Below are 26,496 nucleotides of genomic sequence, written 5' to 3' on the forward strand. Positions count from 1 at the left end.
AAACGTACTTGTTTCTCTGCCTTAAGTTTTACAGGTCATACTCCTCAACTCCTTTGATAACCTTGCTGCTTGATGGTACCGACAACGAGTTTACAACATAGATACGTCAAAAGTATGAAATTCAGTATTTTTGCTTTTAAGGCTACAACTCTTTCCCTAATTTCTGCCTCCTCTGTGCTTTTGGAGGAGAGAACCCTGCACTGTAGTTATGTACCTCTAACTGTGCTCTTCCCTGAACACTGAGTAATGGATGTCACATTCCATCAGTCCTGTGAAAATGGACTCAAAGCCATTTTTGATTAAGGAATTCAGAACACAGATGGGAAAAAATGGATGGCATCCATTAAGAAGCTGACAGTGCTTAGTCTTTTGATTTTCTTGGCTGAAAATATCACTATTATTCACCTCTGCTAAACTTTTGACAAATCTGTAAGAACTCCAGCATTTTTTTTTGTCTTAAAATTTTTGAACATAGAAATGTCTCATATAATTCTTTACTCACTGTGTGTTGATTACAAGTCTATCCCACTGGCCTTTAATATCATCTTCTGAAGGTTGTTCTGTAATATAAAGCCCATCAAATTCCAGTTTTCGAGCTACTTCCTTTTCTCGCTTAAAAATAACCAGTGGGACCTACATTTGAAGAAATAAACATGTTAAAATTAGTTTAGATTTACTGGTATCTCTTGTGGTCACTATCTGTACAAAAAAGCTTTTTGGAAAAAGAAATATTTCCCATGTTACTTCCAGGAACCAAAACTGAGTGAAAATGAATTGGTTATATTTAGGCAGAAAGGAATATCTAGAGGTTTTCGAAAAAATAGAAATGTAACAGATACCATGTACAACCCTATGTTTCCAAACACAGAATTTTACACATATTTGCACTAAAGAAATAATTTTTAAATATTAAAGAGAAGATCTATCTTTTATTACAATATGTTTGTTATATATCTTTTTATATATATGAGACACAAACACCTACAATAAAATATAGCAATGTTACCAAGGTTCCAAAATGTATGCTCCTAACAAGTGCAGTTTTATTTGCGAAATCTGATTCTATGCTCAGAGTGTCCAAAATGCATTTTGAAATAAACTTTAATTTCTGCAAAAATCTTTGTCAGTTTGCCCAAATATTTCCAGAATATATTGATTCTTATTGCCTCATCTGGACAGATTTTATGCAGGGCACAGATATGAAGAGGATGCAGACATTCTGGAAGTATTCAAGAATACCTCCTCCTGCCCCAACTCATAAAACAGGAAAGAAAAGGAGAGGAATTGCTGACGAATATTTTACACTATAGTCTTTAACTCCAGGCTCTGGTTTTTCAAAGTCTTCTAGAAGTTTCACAATCAGAGGCAGGGGACAGTGAAATAAAGTGTTACCATGAAAAGGGGTCTTGCTAGGGAAAAATAGGTTTACAAAAGTAATGGGCAGCCCTGAGCACTCAGAGACTCTTGAGTTCTATTCACCAAATTCAATTATTCTCTTGGCAGGGATCTAGGAATAGAGCTCTATTATTTTCTGGGTGAAATGCAACAAGCTATAAAAAGCATTTCTGCCATGAAGGCTTTAGATACATTCCTAACAAAGGACAATTCAAATGACTCAGGTTCCACATGACGTATTCTGTAACTCTAATACACCAGAGCATCGCTGGGACACAGGGTGGGTTACTTCTGTGGGGTCAAGTGTTGGTGAAACTGGCCATTATAGGAATGATTACCAATAGGAGACAGAAAGCTACAGTAAGAAGGCCCAAAGCCACCTGCCCTTGCAGGGACAGTCTGTAGCCAATGTGGAGCCCAGAAGACAAGCCTCCAATGCCCCAACCCAAGACAACCGTGTAGGGGTATCCCACCCTCACGGACTGAGGCCCGCGCATGTGCCCTGTCGTGTCTGAACGGTAGCCCCACTTGTCCCTCCGTTGCACTCTGCTTCCTTCCCTTGCCCCACAGATGTTGACTCATAGAACATTCCCTAATAATCTCCATGCAGGTAAATTTTTCCATCTCAGAGTCTGCTTCCCCAGAAGTCCAGCCTGCAACAGACACGTGCACACACAGACACACACAGGTACTTTGGTGCCTTACTATCTTACTTTCAAGCAGTAGTATCCGATGATGCAGAAGAAAGAAATGACTGTGTGGAGAACAGCTAGGATCCTCAGCGTGGGCTCCATATAGCCACTGCTCTCCTCCAGGACATAGTGAACCGCGATGATTCGGGGCGAGCCAGTGTCTAGGCTGCTGACTTTGGAGTTTTCACTCAAACTGCGCGTGGGGAGCTCCTTTCCTTCAACCACAGAAGAAGTGGAGACCTGATTCAAACCATTTAAAGTAGAGTCAGTTCGCTTCCTCTAAGATACCAGAAACCAGAAACCCAATGGAAACCCAGCAAAGAGCCAGAGATGAAGCCCGTGTCCCGTGAAAAGACTAAAAGCAAGGGCTAAAAATAAGATAGCTTTTCAAAAACTGATGGCAAATAATGAGCACACTCTTTAAAATGCCTTCTAATCCAAGCAAGACTTAGGAGGATTCTAAGGCATTCCAGGGGTGGGGGTGGTGGGGGAGAGTACAGATGGCTAAGCCACCTTCCCAATTATCCAAAGAATTTGACGTAATGAAGTTATGCCAGACCCGGAAGTGGTAACAAGTGAGAAATTCAGCCAAATGAGGCGAGGGACACTGGGGAGACCCTCCACTGAATCAATGCTCATCAGCTGAGGCATTTCCCACTTAGTTCCGAGGAAAAAATCTACTGCCTTACTAGACCGTCAGTGACGTGCTTAAGCTCTAGGTTCCTCTTTCATCAAAACATTTTAGAATGGGTTTAGACGTGCTCATTAGTGGATTTGTGAACTCTATACATGCAATTCAGTCCATCTGTAGTTTCGTACTGGTTAATGAAAGACGAAGACGTACGTACCTTATAAAAGAGCAAGATGAAATTGATTGCAAATGCGACAAATAAGGCTAACATTCTCATGTTGTAAAAGTTGCGAGCAAAATAGTTCTGAAGGTGAAAAAAATGATTAAAAGGTCACTGAATTGAGATTGACATGTGCAGACAATTTAAACAGCATTCCTTCCTTTACCCAAAACTATTTCTCAAGAGTCTGCTTTGTATCAAGTAGCGCTCTTGGTGCTGTAGACGTAACAGCAAATAAGAAAATCTGGGCCACCAGTGGAGGATAGAAATGATAAGCACATCCACAGATTAAAGATAAAATGAAACAAAACATAATCTCAAGGGATGCTAATGCTTTGAAGGAAAAACCATCAGGTTAAGGGCTTTTGGAATGGGGGTGCTATTTTTTTTTTTTTTTAAGATTTTATTTATTTGTGAGAGAGAGCATGAGAGTAGAGAGGTCAGCAGGAGAAGCAGACTCCCTGCCGAACAAGGAGCCTGATGCGGGACTCGATCCCAGGACTCCAGGATCATGACCTGAGCCAAAGGCAGTTGCTTAACCAACTGAGCCACCCAGGCGCCCTGGGGGTGCTATTTTAGATAGATGGGTCAGGGAAGGCTTATTTTAGGAAATGACATTTGAGCACAGTCCTGAATACCATGGGAAAGCAAGGCAAGTAGGCGACTGGGGAGAGCGTATGAGAGAGAGAAAGAGAGAGCGCATGGGCTGGGAGGACGAAGGTTCTGAGTTCAGAGTAACAGTGTTGTTGGGGACAGTGAGAGAGAAGAGGAGGGACTAGAAGCACATGAGGTCAGAGAGGTGAGGTGGACATAGGCTTACAGGCTTCTGGTAAAGTTTGTAATGTTCCTTCCCATGCAGTGGGTTGGTTTATGACCTCTGGAGCTACACTGCGCACTCGCTCGCTGCAAATGCAGACAAGCACTTAAGCACTCCAAAAGCATCCCTTCTATCATCTGTAAAGTGGCCATAACAACAGAAGCTTCCTCAGAAGTTTGCTCTGAGGATAAGTTCATGGAGGGAAAGTTAGTTATAATCTTGTTATTATAACTGCAATTATTACTTTATTCTAGGTGGGGTGGCAAGCTATCAGGGGATCTGAAGAGGGCTTGATATGACCAGATTATAATTTGGAAAGATTATTCCAGTTGCTGTGTGGAAGACAGGAGGCGAGTGGAAGCAAGGGGACTAATCAGAGCTACCACAGGAGCGCAGGAGGGGATGATGCTGGTGGTGGTGGCCTGGTCTAGGGGGAGCTGTGCAGATGGAAGAACGGAGCAGACTCTGGCTATACCTGGAAGACAGAACTGGGAAGAATTCCCGCTGGATTGGATTTGATGGAGGCAAGAAAGAAAGGATTCAGATATAGTAACTTCTGGATTTGGGGTCAGAGCAACTCATTGCATGGTTGGTGCCATTTAGCGACTGGAAAAAACACCCAGAGGAGAAGTAGGTTTAAGGAAAAAGGCGATGGGGAAATATCAAGTTTCTGTTTTACTACGAAGTGGGAGATGTCAACGAGGCATCCAAGAGGATATGCCAGGGGCTCTCGCATGACAGGTCCTATCAAGATGACAACGTACCCCATTATCAGTCTCCATGTACACACCCCATTTGGCTGGTGTCCTCTCCCACCCAGGACCCTACCTTTACTGCCATGGCTTACAGACTAAGGCAGCCCGCCACAGACTAGTCGCATTGGTTCTCCTTGCAAAAGGCTGGAACTGGGTCACAGAGGCTGTAACCTTGGTTATCTGAGCTGGCAGGTCACAAAGACCTGAAGGACAGGGGGCCTCGAGTGGCCTGATGTGGCTGTGATTAGTCTTGTGTAGACAAAATGGTGGGGAGACAAAGTCATATCGGAAAGAGAAGCAGGAAAAGAGTGACCCTGAGGCCGATGACGTAAGAAGACCTCACTGACTGGCTCTGCATGCCTGTAGTTAAATGCAGTCTTCAGGAACCCACTGGGGTTGTGGAGGGTTATCAGTGAGCCCTTTCAACCTCCTGCCCTTCCATCTAAGCTGCCCCTGTCGCCACGGCAACTATCACAACACTGAAAATCTGTGATTATCCAGGGGTATCTACAAAATGTTTACGTTTGGGATACTTTGTACTAAATGATATAGGAGAAAAAAAGATAATTTAAGAAGACATAGTTGAAACTACTCATTAAAATATGTTTGCATAAATGATAGAAGAATGTGTAATATTTATTTACATATAAGCAGGTAGAATATATAATTCCTAAGGACAATCCATTTCCTTATAGGTGTAGGGCGAGAATATACTGTGTTCCTGTCCACTTTTGATTTTGCAAAGGCTGTGAAACATTAAATATGATTTTGACTTTCAAACGGTGTTAATGCGAAGAACGTTGGCCTTGGTTTCTAGGTGTGACATTGTTGGTTAGCCCCTCCTGTAGGTTTATTCTGCACATTCATCTCCCAACATTTTCCTGCCTTAAAAAACTGTATATATTATTATATTAAAAAACTGTAATATATTATTATATTAAAAGGCCTTTCAACCAAAATTTTTATGAATTCCATCTTGTAGGACACCTCCTTTCTTGGTATGAATTCCATCTTGTAGGACTATGAACAGAGAACTACACCTCCTTTCTTGGGTTTTCAAATACGAATATGCATTTTATTTGGCAAGCATTTCTGCAAAATATATAGGACACTACATAAATGTCCTTTCTTTTTTCATTCCCTTCTTTCCTCATTTCTATTTAAAGAGTAACTTTGAATAGGTCTTCTTATTCTCAGGAGGAAGCTGGCTCACTACCATAATGTTTTTGTAACTGGGCTTTTAATAAAAAGGTGATGTTCTAGGAAAACCTGATGAACCCAGTTCTGGAATAGCAATATGAATCTACGTGTACCCTTACGGTCGTGTTTTGCTTTCATGCACCACAGACCCTCACCAATGGCCCACAGAGTTTATTTATTAATCTGCCCTAAAGTCTTTGTGGGAAGACGTTGGTTGCCCTCTGCTGGCCGTCACTATATCAGACGGTCTCAGGTAACGTGGACATGTATGCAGCTTATGGTCTGGTGACAGGGAGCAGCGGACCATAGGCATTTATTATAAAATATGAACACACTCAAGTGAGCAAATCAAACATACTTGTACGACTGACTGGGTCCCCTGATTGCCACCCAAGGAAAGATCAACGAATATTTACGGGGCCTGAATTATTATGGTCTCACAACCTACCAATAACAATATTCACTCTAAAACATCTTACTAGAAGTTTCTGTTGATATGCTATGATTTTCTTCCAGAACGCTGACTCAGGAACTTCTGGCTCTCCATATCTGTGTGTGTGGAGCTGCCTCAACTTCTGTTTACCCTTCTCTTCTTTGGCTTTTTCTTCTTTTTCTCCATCTTCTCCCCTACAAACACAAATGAATGAAATATAAGCCAACCAGAAACTAAAGAGGTAACAAGTTTGTGCCAAATTATACAAATGAATAAGTATTTAAATCAAAGTATCACTGTTGAAAACTGGTTCCTCTTCTAGTCCACTATGATATTCAGAATTTTAGAATGAGGGCTAGGATTTCCTGCCTTTGCCCATCCCCCATAGATGGACAATCCTGTGAAGTTCAAATCTAAAGGACATTTTATAGGCCTGAAGTATCTTTATAGTCATATGTAGTGCATAACCTTCCAGCTGTGCAATAAAAACATTTAGGTAAAAAGAGTATCAATGACATTTTTTTTTGCTGTGACTTTCAAACAACCTTCTTTTTAAATTACGATTTTAATGTTTAGTTTTAACACTGACCAGCCATTAGGACTTAAAATCAGAGGCATATGCATTTGGCTGTTCACATGTATAAAGCATGTCAAGATATTCATTTTGCAGACAATTATAGAGTTAGAAGCACTGAAATTTGACACCTACACCCCTTCCGGGTACGAAATACCACAATCCTTCATGAAAGTATTTTTATGGATAGTCGCATATATATAACTCATACTTAACCTGTACGAGGTCTATCTAACATCCCTTTTAACATGGAAGATTTATCCCTGAAATGACTGTCATACTGTTTCATTTCACTAAAACAGTCATTAACGTGGCCATTTTTACAACCAAGAAGGATCTATAAATAGAGCCAACTACAAAGAATAGCCAAAGAAAATAACAACAAAGGGAAAAATGCAAGTGCTATGAGAGCACAGTGGCTCTTATGGGCACTTCAAATTTGACTTCACTGATTTGTAAAAGTATGCACATGAAACAATCTGAACTGGGGGAAAGATGTAGGTTTCAATGGTTAACAGAAAGCCAGAGTTATGAGGAAGTGATCCATTTTTATTGCTTTGCACTCAGATCTTTATTTTTTATTGCTCTGTAGCACCAGGAATGTGGGAGGGGGGACTTAAGATTTCTGGGTCCTGCACCAGACCTGCCGTATTAGGGATCTCTGCAGTGGGGCCCAGGGATGGATCTTTGTTTTAACAAATTCACCAGGCCATTTTTATGCTTGTGGCTCTGGGGCCACGCTCTGAGGGACGTCACTGCAAGAACTGCATGCAATGGCGCTCAGAACATTTGTCTCCTCCCCGGCTTACAAGGACAGGAGCGTCTGCATGGTTTTAGGCACAAACGGAAGCAGTCGGTGCCTGTGGACAGCATTACACAGAATCCCCGGAGTCATCCACAAACAGAATCCTCATGGAACAAGGAGGAAGAGATGGTGTGGCAGCCCAAGGGGTCCTCCCCAACTCCCGGGCCACAGAGCCTCTCCTCTGGGATGGCGGATTTTGTCGTGTAGCCCGAGACTGACCAGCATGGCCTCAGAGGGGAGGGAGAGCAAGCAACAGAGACTGACTGAAACAAAGGGAAGTATACAGAAACGACACATACTCGGCCTTTTCGGGTTCAGATTTGTTTTCTTCTTTTTCCTCCTTTTCTTCCTCTTTCACCTTCTGTTCCTTGAATGAACCAAGGGGGAGAAGAAAGAAAAGCAGGATCACACGTCACCTCTGCATGTGGCCACGAGGCAGATCATAACCCGCAGAAGAGACCCGCTTCCCACACAAGCCCTTCACTCTGCTGGTCTGAATCCTCAGCTTCCTCCGCACTCGGCCCTCCCTGCCAGCAGTGAGGACAGACCTGCTAGGCTCCTCCTTGCTTTCTTTTCATCCCTCAGAAGTACCTTCCTCACTTCATCCCCTACTCAAACGTTCCTCACCCTTTAAGTTTTACCGAACTACTCCCAACCAGAGTGATGTCTCTGCTTTCTCAATGTTTGTGACCCTACAGTCTGTCTACACTGTTGCGCACTTAATGGTTTCCTGAGTGTCAGCGATATCTTTCTAACAAACTCTCTAAGGCGGTCTGAAAGCCGTGGTCATATCTTCTGTTTCCTTGGATGCACTGTGACACCCAGGGGCATTAGGCACATGGTTAAGAGTCATAAGATATGTGTGGATGGGATGATCCCTCCGCTGATGGCTGTCGTCACGGTGGGAACTTAAGCTTACACCTCAACAGTTTAAGATACTTCAGTAATTTGTAAGGGCTCTTAACAAGGCCAGAGTTGCCGAGCGCTTCCCTTTGGAAGGTCAAGGCACGTATGTAAGCGCTCTGGCGCCAGCCGGAGAACGGGTGTAGGGTTCATTTTTCACACCCATCCGACAGCCAGAGGGCTACAGTGACTTAGAGCCCATTACCTGGAATTTTTCTTGCACGTCGGGGATGGGGACCGGGTTGCTCATGAGGTCACTGAGGCCAGCGTTCGGGTTATGAGGAATGAGTTTGTACTGTCCTCCTTCTCTCTTCAGATCCAAGCCGAATATGTCCGAAAGGAGGTCGCTTTCTTCCGTCAGTTCCTTCAGGTCTGTGAGGTCTTCTGAGGGCAGGGCGGCCTCCATGGGCTTCCTGTCCCCCTCCTCGCCGTCCCCCCTCACCTCGTCTTGGGTGGGGTCCGGCATGTTAGCTAAGAGCTCCGCCACCCTGATCTTCTTCGCTCCTTCTACCAGGCTGCCCCCCAGCAGTAGGCTGCAGACAATGCGGAAGAAGCCTCTGGAAACGCTGGCCACGAAGTGCAGGAGGCTCATGAAGACGCTCCAGTAGGACGAGAAGGCGGCTGTGACCATGTCCTTGACGGTCATCTTCTTCACCTTCTTCATCTGTTTCTTCAGGCTCTTCAGGCTAAGCATCCGCATGAGGGTCAAGACATTGTGCCTGAGAGCCAGCAGGGCCGACGTGACCGTCAGGATTGAAAAGAAGCCCATCCTGGGCCCCTGCTCTTCCGGCTTCTCCTTCTCGCTCTCGTCCTTGTTCGCCGACCTCTCGTTCAGATCCGACTCTGAGATCTGCGCCGCCAGCTGCATCTCGAAGATGGTGTCCTCGCAGAAGTTGACGAAGAGCTCCATCTTCTCCTTCTCTCCCCCTTCGTTGACCACATCGAATATGAACTGCCGTTTGGACTCCTTGACCTGGGGCTTCTCCCACTGCGTGCGGCTGGACTCGCTGATTTCGAAATAGACCCGCTCGATGCGCTTGGCGCTTCCCATGATCTCGATGCGGCCCAGGAAGGGCTGGAAGTAGTTCAGCACGCTCTCGGCCAGCTCCAGGAAGGTCTGCAGCCGGGTGTCATTGGGCATGTGTTCAGACAGGTTGGTCAGGAGAACCGCAACGTTGAAGCCGATGTCCTTCGCGGGCTCGTGGAACCGTTTGACGAACTCTTCATAGTCGAGGGTCTCGTTTTCATCGGTCTCCGCGCAGGACAAAAGAAACTCGGTTTCGGACTGTGTGTAGTGCTTATGGCTCTCCATCGCTTTATGGAAGTCCCTCTTGGAAATGACTCCCTTGCCATCAGGATCATATTCCTTAAATGTGTCAGAAGAGGTCAAATCCTTTAGTTTTAAGAACATGTCGAAAAACTTGAGAATCATCTCCACGTTGTTGGAAGATTCCACGAGCATGTCGACCATCTGCTTGCCGATGGTTCCATTGACAACATTTCCTGGTGGGCAAGAATTGCATGTGTTCAAAGGTAACATTTTTGATAAAATCAGTGTCTACAGAAAAAAAGGACAATATAAATCTTACATGACATCGGAATCAAGGATGGCTCCTTGTTTATCTTCCACTGCATGAAGTCTCAGGAAAAGAGGGACAGTGATTTGCAAACTCTAGTTTAAAGGAGGGATTACATAAACACATGCAAAACCGTATTTGCAAAGTGGTTAGACTAACAGGAGTACAGCAATATTTGAACAAAAGCTGTTTTTTTTTTTTTCCCTTCAAATTGATCAAGAAAGCAACATGTTCGTGAGTAGAGAAAATGGGGAAAACATTTATATCCTAAAGCCAGAAACTGAAGTCCAGTTTCATGCTAATAATAAAGAAGAGCATCTGGACAGCTTTTTATGATTGAAAAATCACTGAGGGAGCGCATGGGTGGCTCAGTGGGTTAAGCCTCTGCCTTCGGCTCAGGTCATGATCCCAGGGTCCTGGGATCAAAGCCCACATTGGGCTCTCTGCTCAGCGGGAAGCCTGCTTCTCCCTCTCCCACTCTCCCTGCTTGTGTTCCCTCTCTCACTGTCTGTCTCTGTCAAATAAATAAATAAAATCTTAAAAAAAAAAAAAGATTGAAAAATCACTACTTGAAGACAATACCCTATTTAATGTTCATAGGTCCGTAAGGCAGGTACTTTTTCATTAATTCTGATTTTACTATTGAGGAAAGTGAAGTTTAGCAAGGCAAAATCAATGTGCCCATTGCGACAGGATTAGTGGGGGCGAGTGCCAGGACTTCAAACAGATCCTCTGAAAGCAAATTATATGCTCTTTCTGGTTTACAATGTAAAGCCCTCTCCCTACGTTTCTTCACGGTCCAGAATATTTATTGTCAGAAAATGGGAGATCACTGATAAGCTTGAGAAAATTAGATAGTATCCTAAATTATAGGGTCACAGAACGCTCCTATTCCTCGAACAGAATGTGCAGTGTAACATCAAGACAGAAACGGAACAAAGACACGTGGTGAGGTCCGCTGGCGCCCCGTCGTGCCGCAGTAAACACCGTGGTTATGAGCGTGGGCTCGGGAGCCGCACTGTTGGGTTTGAATCCAGGCTCCACCATCTACTAGCTAAGCAACTGGGCAGATGTCGGTGCCTCAGTTTCCTCATGTGCTAAATAACGATAATGATACTATCAAACTCATCACCCTGGCATGAGGATTCGATGAGCTGACACGTGACAGCGGGTGAATTTACGTTGTCACGGGGGCAATCACTGCTGTTCCTGCTATTATTCTGCTTGTCGTTACTGTCATCCAGACTAAAATTTGATGTGACGTCATGGTAAAGCGTCCTGCACTCAGAGGCTATATAATGACGGCCACCTAAGGTTTCTGCATCTTTGAAGTTCTAGCACACGGCATGCCTCCTGCAGTTATGCAAAGCACGACAGACTAAGAACCAGAGAAAAATTAGGAGGGATTCAAGAAAGAAGGATAGGCAACAAAAGCAAACGGTTTTTTAATGGCTTTGGTCCTATTCACGTGATTTCACGGACTTCTCACATTCCCTCTGTCACCACCTCCATTCACAGGGAGGAAGTGGAGAAGGAACTAGTGCAAGGGTTGCACTAGTCGGTAGGAAGTAGGGAACTGGGGATTTGAACCCAAGCTCTTGACCACCATGCTTATTACTGCGTGACACAGAAGAGAAATGCAGTAGCAGAGAAAGACAAGTTGGAAAGAGAAAAGACAGAGATGAGGGCTGAGGGAGGCACATGGTGGGAGCACGAGACTGCCACCAGCGGCTGCTGTGTGGGCCGATGGCCTCTGTCCTCCTCTTCCTGCAGGATGTGAATAACCCCCTGAGAGTCACAGTGCAGCCAGCTCAATGCAGTGCTTTACACAGTTGGGAGTTATTCAATTGCCCATAGTCCCCACTGATCACAGACTAACAAATGAATAAAATCGTTATGTACTATGTACTATGTCTAGAGAGTGTATTCTTTAGTAGAAGTGCCCCTAAACATTACTACTGGTTTCATCCCACCGCTATATAAACCGAGATAAGCAAGATATCTCTTTTTAAAAAGATAACTTGGAGAAAACAGTAATAAAGCCACCGATAGATCCACGGTTATCTGCCATATCTCAGTGTTGATATTTCATTCTTTGTGGCAGGTGGACTTCACAAGCAAGTGCCTATTGATCCTTGAAATAAAAGAATAATGGGTACTTGAAAATATAAATCAAGATTACCTTCTAACATGGACAGCAACATGACCACCATATCCTTCTGAAGATCCATTAATTCTTTTAAGAGCTCAATTTGACTGGAATCCTGAAAACATTAACACAGGTTATAGTAACATAGAACACATAATGCATCATATATATAAAATGATAGCATATTTCTGCATTTGAGATAATATGAGAAAATTATGTAGCAGGAAGGGCATACTTATTCTCACAAAGAGTACTGCTTCACCCACCAACACTTTCCGGGATCATAAAATAAAAGAAAGACCAAGTGTAAGTATGTAGCTTATTGAGAAGAGGTATACTTCAGAATTAGTATTTACTCCTGATTATATCTCATTTTATTAAGGTATGTGTGAGGACAATGAATAAGTCTAACAGAAGGATGAAAGCAGCAGCAGATTCTCCAGCAGCGTGCAAGACTCAGGTGCCTCCACACATCGGACGTCTTTCTTTTACTTGAAGACTGAATTTGTTTTTCCTTCTTCCTAACTTCTTACACAAAAATGCTATGTGTTTTGTAAGAATTAACCTCTTCAGGAAAAATAGGCGCAACAGTGATATGATGTAAATTTACATCAATCTAACAAAAATATAACCAAGTAATACCTATATGAACAATGTATAATGTATCTTATTTACCAATTTTATTCAACACCCTGATATTTCTCTGGTTAAGATTTTCTGGGTTTTTTTGTTTGTGTTTGCTTTTGATTTTTTGCCACGAAAAAAATTCTTTTACAAAGATACATTGTGTCCGAACCTCAACTGCTTAGATTCCGCATCTTGAAACACAGAATGTACTTACATCAACATTATGACATTATGACTCACCAAATTTTCTTTTGATTTGAAACTGTGCTTTATTTCTTTTGAAATAATTATACAAGGCAGTCATTTTATTCATTTAGATTTTGCTAAATATGAGGCTGGAAAAATGAGACTTTCTAAATAGTGTTCCCTTGGCTAGGTCTACAAACTGAACGACTACTAGGTAGCACCACATGTTAATAAAATGATGGAACTACACTAGAATGAGAACTCCCTTGAAAGTGTATAAATTTGGTTCATGTTGGTTTCCTTTATTCACTAAAATGCCACTTGTGATTAGATGAAAGAATCATGTTATTTCCTTATTTGGTGGAAGTCACCAATAATTAGATGTTGACAAAACTCAAGCCAGGCTCTTCTGAGTCCTCATTTCAACCAGGGTATAATCTGGAGCTCAAAGACTTGAACAAAATACTAATAGTGTTTCTACCAGTTTAAGGCTGCATCCCCTAGGGTGGCCTTAGCCCACCTTGGAGGGACTGCCTGGGGAAGCTCAAGGCTGCTTAAAAAAAAAAAAAAAAAAAAAAAAAAAAAAAATTGCCCTGTGTGTGCCTGCTGACACTGGGGGACCAGTCTCATCTACCATCTCTGTATGAGGGTAGGAGCTGAACTTCAGTAATTGCCAGCCTGTGGACACAGATGGGCTAATCGTATCTACACTGACGAACCCTTTGTGATCTCTCCCTTCCTACCCCTACTACCCCCACCCCCCCATGCCTGGTGCCTCATTCTCCCTTTAAAACACCCACTCACCTCTGTACATTTCCCTACTGTGATAGTTATTACTGACGAAAACCTGTCCTCACCACTTGAACCAATGCCTGGCTTTAACAATAGGCTCCTGCTTGTAGCCACTGGTTGCGGGGGGGGGGGGGGGCAGGTGTGCAATTGTCCCTACTTCACAGGAGGAAAGGGATCTGGTGCAGGCATACTGTAGGGACATGTGAATGAAAACACTGGGCAGGACTGGCAATGGTCTGGCCTTAAATCCTGGAGTCTTTCTTCTACCTGACACCAGGCAAACACCCACACCCTGACAGGTATGTCAGATCTCAGGACCCGTCATCAAAGTTCACCGCATTAAAGAGACTTATTTACTCTTTTCTGTAAATCTGTTCTTTATGTGCTTATCCTTACGAAGTTTTTCTCCGACTTTCACAAAATTAAATGTCCTGTTGATGAGTGAATCTCATCTACTGAGATCATCTGCTCATGTATGACTCAGTAAGGAAACTGCTTCTCTTTCACAAGGGATTTGTACATTACAAATCCTTTTTCAGTCACCTGGATGGAGGAGGAAAATTCTAGTGAATAATCACTAAGAAGTCTATATGGGTCTATGAAGGACTGTAAAATGTACAATGTTTGAGGACTACACTGTGTTATTTCTCTATTAAATTCAACTCCTTAGTATCTTTTGTTCTCCAATTTGAATAATGGCTCCCACCCATTCTCAGTTTGCATAAAATGCTTGAATAAAAAACTTTTTAAAATATAGAGTAAAAGAGGGGTGCTTGGGTGGCTCAGTTGGTTAAGCATCTGAATCTTGATTACGGCTGAGGTCGTAATCTCAGGGTCATGAGATCAAGCCCCACGTTGGGCTCTGCACTCAGCACACAGCTTGAGAATCTCTCTCTCCCTCTCCCTCTGCTCCCCCTCCCGCCATACCACTCTCTCTAAAATAAATAAAATCTTTAAGAAATATGTAGAGAGTAAAAGATGTATAAAGAAGTGATCCAAGAAAGATCATATTCAAACAAAGGTATGCATGTTGAATTTGCCAATGATTACAGTCTTTGTCATTTAGGATGGAAGATTTACCTGAGACAGCTTCATCTGCATGTGGGCAAATACGTGAAGAAAGCCCACAACCGCATCCCACAGCCTGCTGTGGGCCAAGCTCTGCTGATTCCCGGTGCAAGGACCCTGGACCAGAAACAGACGGATAGCAATCATTCTCAATGACTTAATGGGCAAAATAAGCTGTCCACTAATAAGCAGGGACAAAATCAACTAAGCGTTCACATGTAACAAATTCTAAAGACAGTTTCTCAAGGATTTTCAAGTTCTTTCTGTATGCTTAATAACAAAAAAAAAAAAAAAAAAGGACAGTGGATTACTTCATGTCTGTCTGGTTTTTAGTTTCTTTTATTTAGAGGAGGAGGGTAGGATCCAGTTCTGGTTATTAAGTCACATCAATCGGTCCTTACTCTCGGCTGTAGGATCTGAGATGAAGCTTATGATAAGAGGCAATTACTTCTTATTGCTAAATAGTAACCTGGACAAAGCACTCATATCAAGGGGAAAGTCCTCTTCAAAGATTTCTTAAGTGTACAGCTGTTTTACCAATCTTACAACCACTGAATTTTAAAAGATTATTACTTGGTGATTAACTTCACGAACCCAGAATCCAGGGCAATTGGAACCTAACTTTGCTCTCTTGGCTCACACTTCAGAAGTGATCTTTAGGTTACACCGGAGAGGACACATTGTAGCAGGCAGAGTGCTTGAAGGCAGACCGTTTCTATTTTTATTTTCCAAGGAAAAATACTAGAGTCACTAAGTTTTGCACACATACCTACATCAACCAGGGAAATAAATGACAGGGATTTTATTAAAAAAAGAAAAAATATACATACAACACAGTTCTTAACTTCCAATTCACTCGTTCCTTTCGACAAATGACTCTTAAGGAGTATAAATTTGAGAGAACATTACAACACGTTTACTCTAGGAACAAGTGACCGAAAGAGATAACCACATTGAAGATACTGAGAAGATGTTGAATTGGAACTTTGTCCTGTGTTCAGCTTCTCTTTTGTCCTAAAGCTGATGGTAAAAGACAGTAAATACCTCCCTGCTTCAAAAGCAAGGTGCCAGACTCAGTATGTGCAAAGGGGGAGACCAAATAGCTCTTTCCACCCCAAGGATATAAAGAAGATGAAAGTGAAAAGTGAGACTTTGGAGAGCTCCCCATGTGCTCTGCATCTCCACCTTCCACTCCTCCTGTGACGGAAGAGGGGAGACACTGAATCCTTTATACCAAGTGAGCAAGGAGCCTTCGAGAGAGCCATCCAGAGTGGTTGGCATCTGTCTCCTGAAGCTGGGTATTAGAAAGTATGAAAGGCACAGAATAACCGAAAAAGATACGTGTTTCTCATACAGGCTCCTGCAAGACTATGGAATCTGAAAGGGTGATGTGATTCCAAGGTGGATAGACAGAGGCCGCAGGATGCACAGGGTCTGGGTGGGAGAAGAGGCATGGGCAGGCCAAGGCCACTCATCAGAGAAAGAATACAATATGCCACCAGACCCAGCTCCGCTGTGCAGTCCTGAATTACACGTACCCTGGGAGGAAGGAGACCTTCTCTACCATCAACCCCCACTCCCATCCCCAACGCTTCTTCCTGGCACTGGTCTAGTCCACCCCTAAGGATACCAGGGGCTGAGGGGAAGGAGGGGGAGGAGGAAGAAGTAAAGGATCCTGTGAGCGGACAGAAGAGAAGCGTGGATCATACACCAGGCCACCCACCCTCATGTCAGAGGCATTTCCAGCCCCAAGGCGAGGGGAGATTTCACGGAAGAGTTTAGTGTACCCCTGTGCTGGGACTGAGTGGGACTCTTCCCATGTCAAAGTGTCTGAGGAATGGATTTATCTGAGAGTGGCCAGTGCACAAGACCCATTCAAACAGTGGTCAAGATATGGCCCACAAGGGGCACCTGGGTGGCTCAGTGGGTTAGGCCTCTGCCTTCAGCTCAGGTCATCGTCTCAGGGCCCTGAGATTGAGCCCCACATCAGGCTCTCTGCTCAGCAGGGAACCTGTTTCCCCCTCTCTCTCTGCCTACCTCTGCCTACTTAAGATCTCTCTCTCTGTCAAATAAATAAATAAAATCTTAAAGAAAGAAAGGAGGAAGGAAGGAAGGAAGGAAAAAAGGAAGGAAGGAAGGAAGGAAGGAAAAGAAAAGCAAAGCCCCAGAGGGGGCTTCTGGATGGCTCAGTTGTTAAGCATCTGCCTTTGGCTCAGGTCGTGATTCCAGGATCCTGGGATCCAGTCCCACATCAGGCTCCCTGCTCAGCGGGAAGCCTGCTTCTCCCTCTCCCACTCCCCCTGCTTGTGTTCCCTCTCTCGCTGTCTCTCTCTCTGTCAAATAAATAAATAAAAACTTTTAAAAAAAGGATTGTAGATCTCAATGCAAAATCTAAAACCATAAACCTTAAAAAAAACCACCACCACCACCACAACAGTCGCCCACAGAACAAGTGTGAGAGAAAGTGGTGAGGAGAGGTCAGGTTATTTTAACTTGTAGCTTGATACATTTGGGCCATTCAAGGCACCAGGCTAGGGGGACTCGATTGTACTTCTGGCCTGGCTGGCTCCTACAACTCCGGTTCCGAAGCAGTGGAGCTTCAGGATTTCCCTGGGGCTCAAGTCAAGCATCTGCACGGTGCTTCACGTTGCAAAAACCTGCGAGGGTGCCAAGTGCCGGAGGCCACTACGGGAACACTGAAAGGACATTTCAGGGGCGCTTGGCTGGCTCAGTCAGAGGAGCACACAACTCTCGATCTCCGCATCGTGAGTTCGAGCCCCACCTTCCATGTAGAGATTACTTCAATAAACAAATATGTAAAAATAAAATAAAACTAAATGCCATTTCAAAGAAAACAATCTTGGGCGCCTGGGTGGCTCAGTGGGTTGAGCCGCTGCCTTCAGCTCAGGTCATGATCTCAGGGTCCTGGGATGGAGCCCCGCATCGGGCTCTCTGCTCAGCAGGGAGCCTGCTTCCCTCTCTCTCTCTCTGCCTGCCTCTCTGTCTACTTGTGATCTCTCTCTGTCAAATCAATAAATAAAATCTTAAAAAAAAAAAACAATCTTGATTTTTCCTCAAGTCAAGAAAAAATTTCTTCATGGGGTATTCAGTATTTTAAACAAAAGTTAAAATATTATATGGCAAGGGACTAAGGTCTTCTGCAAACTCTAGGTGACCAAGAGTTATTTTTGCAACCTGATGCGACAGAGTGGTAGACGTGAGGCCAACAGACCCGTTTTTCCTTATAAAGTGGAAACATCCAGAATTTACAATACTTTCTAGGACCTGCTCAACCGTAGGCCGTGTACTTCTAGGAAGTGATAACGAACCCAAATCGGGCACGCACCTCACCCACTGTGGAACATTCTTATTTCTCGCATCTCCTCAGTGCCTGCCTCGAGTAAAACCTTCACTGACTGACGAAGAGTGGGTTGGTCTTACTTTCAGACTGAACTTCTGGCAATAAAACCTAAAACTTTCTCTTTTCTCACCAATTATTTTGCCGTCTTACTCTAGGTACTTAGACAATATGATGTCCTCTCATCTAAGCAATTCTTGTGTTTCCCACCTTATTAAAACTGCAATGGAATCCTGCAGATGATTACCTTGATTTCACTGGTTTTGAATCTTCCTCTTAAGTAAGTCTCTATGGTTAGCAAAAATGTGAACCAAAAGCAATACGCAATATGGTAATCTAAAAGGCAGTCCAAAATAATGAAGCTAATGATGAGTTTTTAGTCACAGTATTAACAACTGTCAGTAAATACGGTACTAACACAAGCTTCTTCAAAATATATTTCATTAAATTCAATGTGGTGGCTTGGACTGGTTCCTGAACAGAAAAAGGACATTTGTGGAAAAACTGGTAAAGTCTGTAATTTAGATTAGAAGATTCTATTTCTTGCTTTTGGTAAATGTGTCATAGTTACATAAAATGTTAGGGGGATCTGTGTGAATCTTACACAGAGACTTTCTCTACATTTTCTTTGCAACTTTTCTGTATATCTAAAATTGTAAATGAAATAATTTTTATTCATATATATATTTCAGAAATTATTTTTAAAATGCCATATAAACTAGGAGTAATAAGTTAAAAAATGTGTAAGCCATGGGGTGCCTGGGTGGCTCAGTCAGTTTAGTGCTGCCTTTGGCTCAGGTCATGATTCCAGGGTCTGAGGGATTCCCCCACATTGGGCTCCCTGCTCAGTGGGGCATCTGCTTCTCCCTCCCTGCTCCTGCTCTCTTTCTCAAATAAATAAATTTTTAAAAAATCTTTTTTTTTTTTAAGATTTATTTAGTTTTTATTTGACAGAGAGGGACAGCAAGAAAGGGAACACAAGCAGGGGGAGTGGGAGAGGGAGAAACAGGCCCCCCCACTGAGCAGGAAGCCTTATGTGGGTCTTGATCCCAGGACCCTGGGATCATGACCTGAGCCAAAGGCAGACGCTTAATGGCTGAGTCACCCAGGCACCCCGATTTTTAAAATCTTTAAAAAAAAATGAATAAGCCATAATAAGCCAAGCTACTTTATCCCTTGGATGCTCATATAGAATGTTCTCTGTTACGTGGACAAGTGAGAATAAAGTTTGGGGTTCCAGTTCAAGATGATGACATAGGAAATACAGAGTCCTGAACTCCCCTCCTCCCATGGAGACAACAAATCTATAGCGATGTATAGAACAATTTCCTTTGGGACAAAAAAAATCTACAATTGGTGGACTGACCCCTCCCTACTTGTCAACAACCGAGACAGAAAGCATATGCAAGTAAGCAGGAAAGGCTGAGCAGTCTTGCCATAAACTCCACTCCAGGTATGATACCCCACAACTGGTAGAAAACTCAAAACCCAGAGTTTCTCCCTGAGGAGCAAAGGGCTTTGCACCATACACTGGGCACCCCAACTATAAATACCAGTACCTGAGAAATGAGCCCTCAAAACATTTGGCTTTTAAGACCAGTGGGGGTCCCACCCACAAGACCTATGGGGCTGTGGTAAACTAAGGAAAGAAAAGCTCATAAAGTACGTCTGAGTACTCACCCTCCCCAGGGCCCAGCACAGAAGCAGCCCTCGTAAAGCACCCTGACTTCATGTAAAAGAGACTCATTTCCTAATTGCAAAGCATGGGGCCGAGGGGGAAGGGCCCACTGGGATCTCTCCAGGGAAGGAGGCTGCCATATTCCCATTTCTCCCTGGCCTCACTAACACTAGCTGCACCAACTCTATTCTCCAGTCTGTGGGCTCACTCATCCCTGCTCTCCCAGGGCTTGATGAAAGTCAGTTTGGTGGTGGGGGGGGGGGGGGGCATACCATCTTTTTTCTTCTTGTCCTTTTAATTTTTTCTTCTTCTTTTTCCCCCCTGGTGTGTACCATGTTTCCACTCTAGCCACTGACTGCGTCTTCGCACTGTCCCTCTGCTGTGGCCGGGAGCACCCGTATCTCCAGAGAGGACCCTCCACCCACATCTGGAGGACTTGCGACCCTGGCTGCCATGAGACTGTAACGAGCAGACAGGAGCTCTTGGCAGACCACTGCTCGCAGGATACTGCACCGAGAGCAGCTAGAAACACACCCCGGTGTTTCCAAGAAGAGGCCTGAGTATTTGTGTAGGTGTTTCGGGCTGGGCGCAGGCTTCCCGGGTGACACACTTCCAGGGGCCTGCGGAGGTGCGCTCAGGGAAGGAAGGCAGAGGAGCACAATCTTTGTGCTCTCCTTCCCCCTCGCTCCTACAGACTGGTATCTTGCCGAGAGGCGCTTATACTCTTCCCTGATTTTTGTGGCTGCAGACAGGGAATACCTCTACAGCACCTGGCTCAGGTGGCCAGGGAGGCTTAAACTCAGAGGCCCGCAGGATTATAATGGATGAGGTCAGAGTTCTTAAAAAACGAACACCCCCCCAGGGCACAGCAAGCTGCATAGACCCAGGAGCTCCCTCTTTCTGTGAAAGAGGCCTATTAGCATATCAACAGAGCTGTAGCCTGAGGGGCAGGCTTCTCATTAATGAGCTAAAGGCAGACTGTACCTCCCTCCTGAGACCTTGAAGCCAGCTTTAAATTCCCACCCTCCTCCCAAATTGCAGAGCACCAGCATCTGTCTGAGGGGACATCTCATATGCGCCTCATTTCTCTGTCAGGTACCCTGGTTTGCGTGAATGCTGCCAGGGGGCACCCCTGAATCACCTGGATCTGGGGAGCAGGGTGGCTTGGGTTCCTGGTGTCAGGTCCCCAATGTCGGGTCCCCCAATAATGGCTCCATGGTCAAAGGAGCGAGACTGATACAAAGCGAAGGTAAAGCAAAGCTTTATTTCGTGCCAAGCATCAAGAATCAGACGATGGTCAAAGAGACTGGTAGGGGCCGCCCCTTACAGAGAGGACGACGACCCCTCCCTGCCTCACAGACTAACTTTTATAGAGCAAAGGCCATGTGGTTGAGCCTGGCCACACACAGGTGGCCAACTGAACTACAATTCACCCCATAGTAGACATTTGCGCTAGCCTATCACCGTGGTGAGAATTGGTGCCCAAAAGGCAGGGACCACACTCCTTGGTAGCTAGGAGACTGTATGCACCCCCACTGATTGGATGTCTCCACTTGACCTAACCCACCCTTGTATTTGGGCTGTTACCTGGGACTGGTTTCCCGGACTTGCTTTTAAGTAAGTTCCCCTGGAGGGGGAGGCAGGGTCAATTTAAGTTTTACTGCATAAATAACAAAATGGCTGTTCAACTGAGGTGGGGCCGCTCTGTCTAAACAGGCCTTTACACTGGGTCCCAGTGGACTGCAACCAAGCAGAGAAACAGCTCTCGGCAGGCTACCAACTCCAGGGCATTGCATGGGGGGCAGACAGGAACATACCCCTTGTCTTTCCATGAAAGAGGCCTCCTTGCTACTCCCAGAGCTTGTGTCACGGGGACAAGCTTCAGGTGGGGCAAACCACCAGGAGCCATGAAGGTATTCTCAGGGAACACGGGCTGAGGAATGCCATCATCATTCCCTCCACCCCTTGCCTTGCTACAGCTCCCTGCTGTCTCCCAGAAAGGAACACGCACACTCATCTGGAGCCCTGATCTTTACAACTGCTGCCCATGCGACACCCCCAGATCGTCTTGTTCTGGGGCCAACAGGGTTAATGCTTGCCATCCCACATGACTGTATACATTTGCATTTTTGAAAAAGCTGCTGCCTGAGGATCTAGCTTTCCCAGTCAGCCTGAATCTAGGTGCTAAGCTCTTCTCTTTTGGGTCACTGACTGGCCCGGCCTCCTTCAGCTACTGTCAGTTGTTAAAAATAAAATATACTGCCTGGGCAATCATGAGGGTTTGAGACACAGCCAAGAGCTAGGACAGGATACTGTATATAGAAAATCCTAAAATACATTCCACCGACAAATGGTGACCAGTAAAGTTCATCTACAGGAGGCCACTCCTTCCAGACTGAGAGGGGTAGCTGTTTCATTTAATGCATAGAAACCCATACAGAAAGTCAAGAAGAATGAAGAAACAGAGGAATATGTTCTAAATGAAAGAACAAGATGAAACCTCAGCGAAAAAATACTAACCAAACAATATGGAGTACAAAGGAAATCATAAAAATGCTGCCCCAACTCAGGGTAAAAATGGATAAGAAAAGTGAGAAATTCAATAAAGAAAGGAAATATAAGAAAGTTCCAAAGAGCTGAAAAATACAACTGAACTGAAAAAAAAACAGGCAAGGAGGTTTCGTAGCAGACAAGATGGAGCTGAAGAGAAGATCCGTGAATTTAAAGACAGAGCAGTGGAACTCACCCAGTCACAGCAGCAAAAAATGAAAAAAAGGGAAGATAGCTTAAGGAACTTAAGGGATAATACCAAGCCAACTAGCATTCACATCACAAAGGCCCCAGAAGGAGAAAAGAAAGTGACAGAAAACTTACCTCCAGAGAGGATGGCTAAAAACTTCCTTAGCCTGGGGAAAGTAACCCATTAAGAAGAACCAAAAGAGACCAAAGAACACTACAGTTACAATACGAAAGTTAAAGTCAAGAAGAGACTCTTAAGAGCATCAAGAGAAAAAACAACTTGTTACATCCAAGGAAATCCCCATAAAACTACTGGCAAATTTTTTTCAGCAGAAACTTCTCCTCTAAGATTAGGAATAAGTCAAGGATGCCCACTCCTTCCAACAGTGAATTTTGCAAAAGCAAAGACAAACAAGTGGGCCCACATTTTTATTCAATGTAGTACTGGAAGTCTTAACCAGAGCTATAAGGCAAGGGAAATAAAAGACATACAAATTGGAAAGAAAGAAGTAAAACTATTCTTATTTGCATGAGGACAGGATACTGTATATAGAAAATCCTAAAATACATTCCACCGACAAATGGTGAGAACTAATAATTCAATAAAGCTGTAGGATACAAAATCAATATACAGAAATCTATTGTATTGCTATCAACTAATAATAACCTATCCGAAAGAGAAATTAGGGCAGCAATCCCACATACAATTGCATCAAAAGATTAAAATACCAGGGACAGATTTAATCAAGGAGGTAAAAGTCTTGTACAGTGATAACTATAAGGCCATGTTGAAACTGAAGAAGATACAAACAAATGCAAAGATATCCCACACTCCTGCACTGAAAGAATATATATTGTTGAAATGGCCAAACGACCCAAAGCAATCTACTGATTCAATGCAATGCATCTCAAAACTCCAATGGCATCTTTCATGAAATAGAACAAATAATCCTAAAATTTGCATGGAACCACAAAAGATCCTGAATAGCCGAAGCAATCCTGTGAAATCTGGAGGTACCATGTTCCCTGATTTCAAACTATACTATGAAGCTACAGTAATGAAAGCAGGATTGAACTGGCATAAGAACAGACTTCCAGATCAACAGAACAGAAGAGAATCAGGAAATACACACATCTGTAGTCAATCAACTTATGACCAAAAAACCAAGAATATGCAATGGGAAAGGATGGTCTCTTCCATCAACTGTATTGGGAAAACAACATAAACCACATATGCAAGAATGAAACTAGACCCCTATGTTACACCATCCACAAAAATTAACTCAAAATATATTAAAGACTTGAGGGGCGCCTGGGTGGCTCAGTGGGTTAAACCTCTTCCTTCAGCTCAGGTCATGATCTCAGGGTCCTGGGATCAAGCCCCGCATCGGGCTCTCCGCTCAGCAGGGAGCCTGCTTCCTCCTCTCTCTCTGCCTGCCTCTCTGCCTACGTGTGATCTCTGTCTGTGAAATAAATAAATAAAATCTTAAAAAAAAACAAAAAACAACCCAGTGTATTAAAGACTTGAATGTAAGATCTGCAAGCCATAAAGCTTTTTAAAGAAAAAACAGTGGTAAGTTCCTTGACGTAAGTCTTAGCAATAATTTTTTTTTATTTGACACCAAAAATAAAGGCCACAAAAGCAGAAACAAACAAGTGGGACTGTATCAAACTAAAAGCCTGCTGCACAGCAAAGGAAACCATCAACAAAATGAAAAGGCAACCTACTGAATGAGACAAAATACAGGTAAATCATGTATCTGATAAAGAGTTAATATCCAAAATATATAAAAACTCATACAACTAAACAGCAAAAAATGACCTAAAAAGTGAGCAGAGGACCTGAATAAACATTTTTCTAAAAAAGACATCCAGATGGCCAACAGGCACATGAAAAGATGTTCAACATCCCTCATCATCAGAGATAGGCAAATCAAAATCATAACGGGATATCACCTCACACCTTTTAGGATGGCTATTATAAATATACATGCTTTTATATATACATATATAAATGTATACATATATTTCATATACATACACATGTATATATAAAATAATGAGCATTGGCAATCATGTGGAGAAAAGGGACTCCTTGTGCACTGTTATTGGGAATGTAAATTGTTATAGTCACTGCAGAAAACAGTATGGAGGTTCTTCAAAAAAAATAAAATGAAACTACCAAATGATCCAGCCATTCCGTTTACAGGTATCTGAAGAAAATGAAAACATTAAGTCAAAAAAATACACGCGATCCTACGTTCATTGCAGCTTTACTTATAGTAGCTAAGATACGATAATAACCTAAGTGTCTACTAATGGATTAATGCATGAAGAAAATGTGATACGCATACACACACACACACACACACACACCCCACGGGAGTATTACTCAGCCATAAAAAAAGAAACTTGACACTTGTAACATGGATGGACCTTGAGGGTATTATGCTCAGCGAAATAAGTCAGACAAAGAAAGACAATTACTGTATGATCTCACTTAAATGTAGACTCTAAACAAACAAACAAATGAAAAAGCTCATAAACATACAGAATAGACTGCCAGTTGTCAGAGCTGGGGGTGGGGGGCATGAAATGGGCAAAGGGGTCAGGAGGTACAAACTTTCAGTTATAAAATAAATAAGTCTAGGGAATGTAACGTACAACATGGTGACAACAGTTAATAACACTGTATTACATATTTGAAAGTTGCTATGAGAGTAAATCCTAAATTTCCTACTCATAAGAAACTGTAGCTATGCATAGTGACAGATGTTAACTAGACTTAGTTTGGTGATCATTTTGCTATATATACAGATATCAAATCCTTATGTTTATATCTAAAACTGATATAATATTTTGTCAAGTATATCTCAATAAAAAAATTGTTTTGCACATAAGAGAATGGATTCTCCTAGTTTTATATAAATTTAGGAATCTCACCTATTTTAAGAACCAGGAAATGCTCGCTGTCCACTGAGAAAGGCATTTAAGTTCCATATGTGATACAGAAACCATTTTCTCAGCTTTCTATAGAATTCACTGGCTTCCTAATGTCATCAGATAATTCTATTACTTAAACAAGAGAATCCACACGGAATGCTATGGCTATACCTTGCAAGACACATGTGAGAAGACGAAGGCAGCAATGGAAGCCAGTCAAGACAAGGAAAGAGGAATGTGACCAGACCGAAACAGATTTAAATTTTCACTTTTATTTGACTTAAAGAAAAATTCTCAGAATGATCGAGTGTGGCTTTTCCATTGTGAAATGTTGTGATAAGGATCCTCTTTCCCACCCAGGGAGAGAACACAGAAAGTGAGATCCTTCCCAGGTATGACTAGAGAGGAGAGAAGGGGCCAGAGGAGGGGAGGGGTCATTCCCTCTCACCCCCCACTTCTGCAGACCCTCCCCTGCGTCACCCTCCCCTGGCCATGCATGTTCATCCTGTAAACACCTGCACCTATGCTAGGCCCTGGGGGACCTATCTGCTATTTTTACTTCCTCTTTACGTCCTCTTCCTGCCACATGATTCGTTTAAGTCTAATGAAACAAACTAAACATATCCCTCCTGTTTTCACCCTGGCACATGGCACTTCAACACACTGACTGACTGATTCAGAGAGATACTGGCCATGGAGACTGAAAACAAAGATGGCTGACAGTCCCCTAGCAAATACCAAAGCTTCACATGTTGAAAAAAACAGAATTTTATAAAATCTTTAAAAAATCTACAGGTTAAGTCTAGCAGTTTAGCCTAAGGAAAATATAAAACAAATTGATGTTTAAAAAAAAAAAGGTATTTTCCTCATGGTTATTGCAATTATACCTGAAATATACATTCCTATACGATTTTATATGTATGTGAGTGTATGTGTACCCACACACGTATGTGT

At 43.2% G+C, this 26,496-nt stretch overlaps 1 protein-coding gene across 9 annotated transcripts in view; it reads right to left on the bottom strand.

The window, feature by feature from the left end:
* RYR2 (ryanodine receptor 2) overlaps window positions 1-26,496 on the bottom strand; it is a 740,314-nt gene that overhangs the window by 33,094 nt on the left and 680,724 nt on the right. For all 9 annotated transcript variants that reach the window (XM_032883093.1, XM_032883091.1, XM_032883088.1 and 6 more), the window contains 8 exons: window positions 14,837-14,941; window positions 12,185-12,266; window positions 8,631-9,928; window positions 7,822-7,889; window positions 6,190-6,337; window positions 2,936-3,022; window positions 2,109-2,327; window positions 503-633 (listed from right to left, as the gene is read on the bottom strand). In XM_032883093.1, the coding sequence (XP_032738984.1) occupies window positions 503-633; window positions 2,109-2,327; window positions 2,936-3,022; window positions 6,190-6,337; window positions 7,822-7,889; window positions 8,631-9,928; window positions 12,185-12,266; window positions 14,837-14,941 (2,138 nt within the window). The remainder of the gene's footprint in view (window positions 1-502; window positions 634-2,108; window positions 2,328-2,935; window positions 3,023-6,189; window positions 6,338-7,821; window positions 7,890-8,630; window positions 9,929-12,184; window positions 12,267-14,836; window positions 14,942-26,496) is intronic.

The sequence above is a fragment of the Lontra canadensis genome, unplaced genomic scaffold, assembly GCF_010015895.1.
Source record: "Lontra canadensis isolate GAN:19392208 unplaced genomic scaffold, GSC_riverotter_1.0 scaffold85, whole genome shotgun sequence".
Lineage (NCBI taxonomy): Eukaryota > Metazoa > Chordata > Mammalia > Carnivora > Mustelidae > Lontra > Lontra canadensis.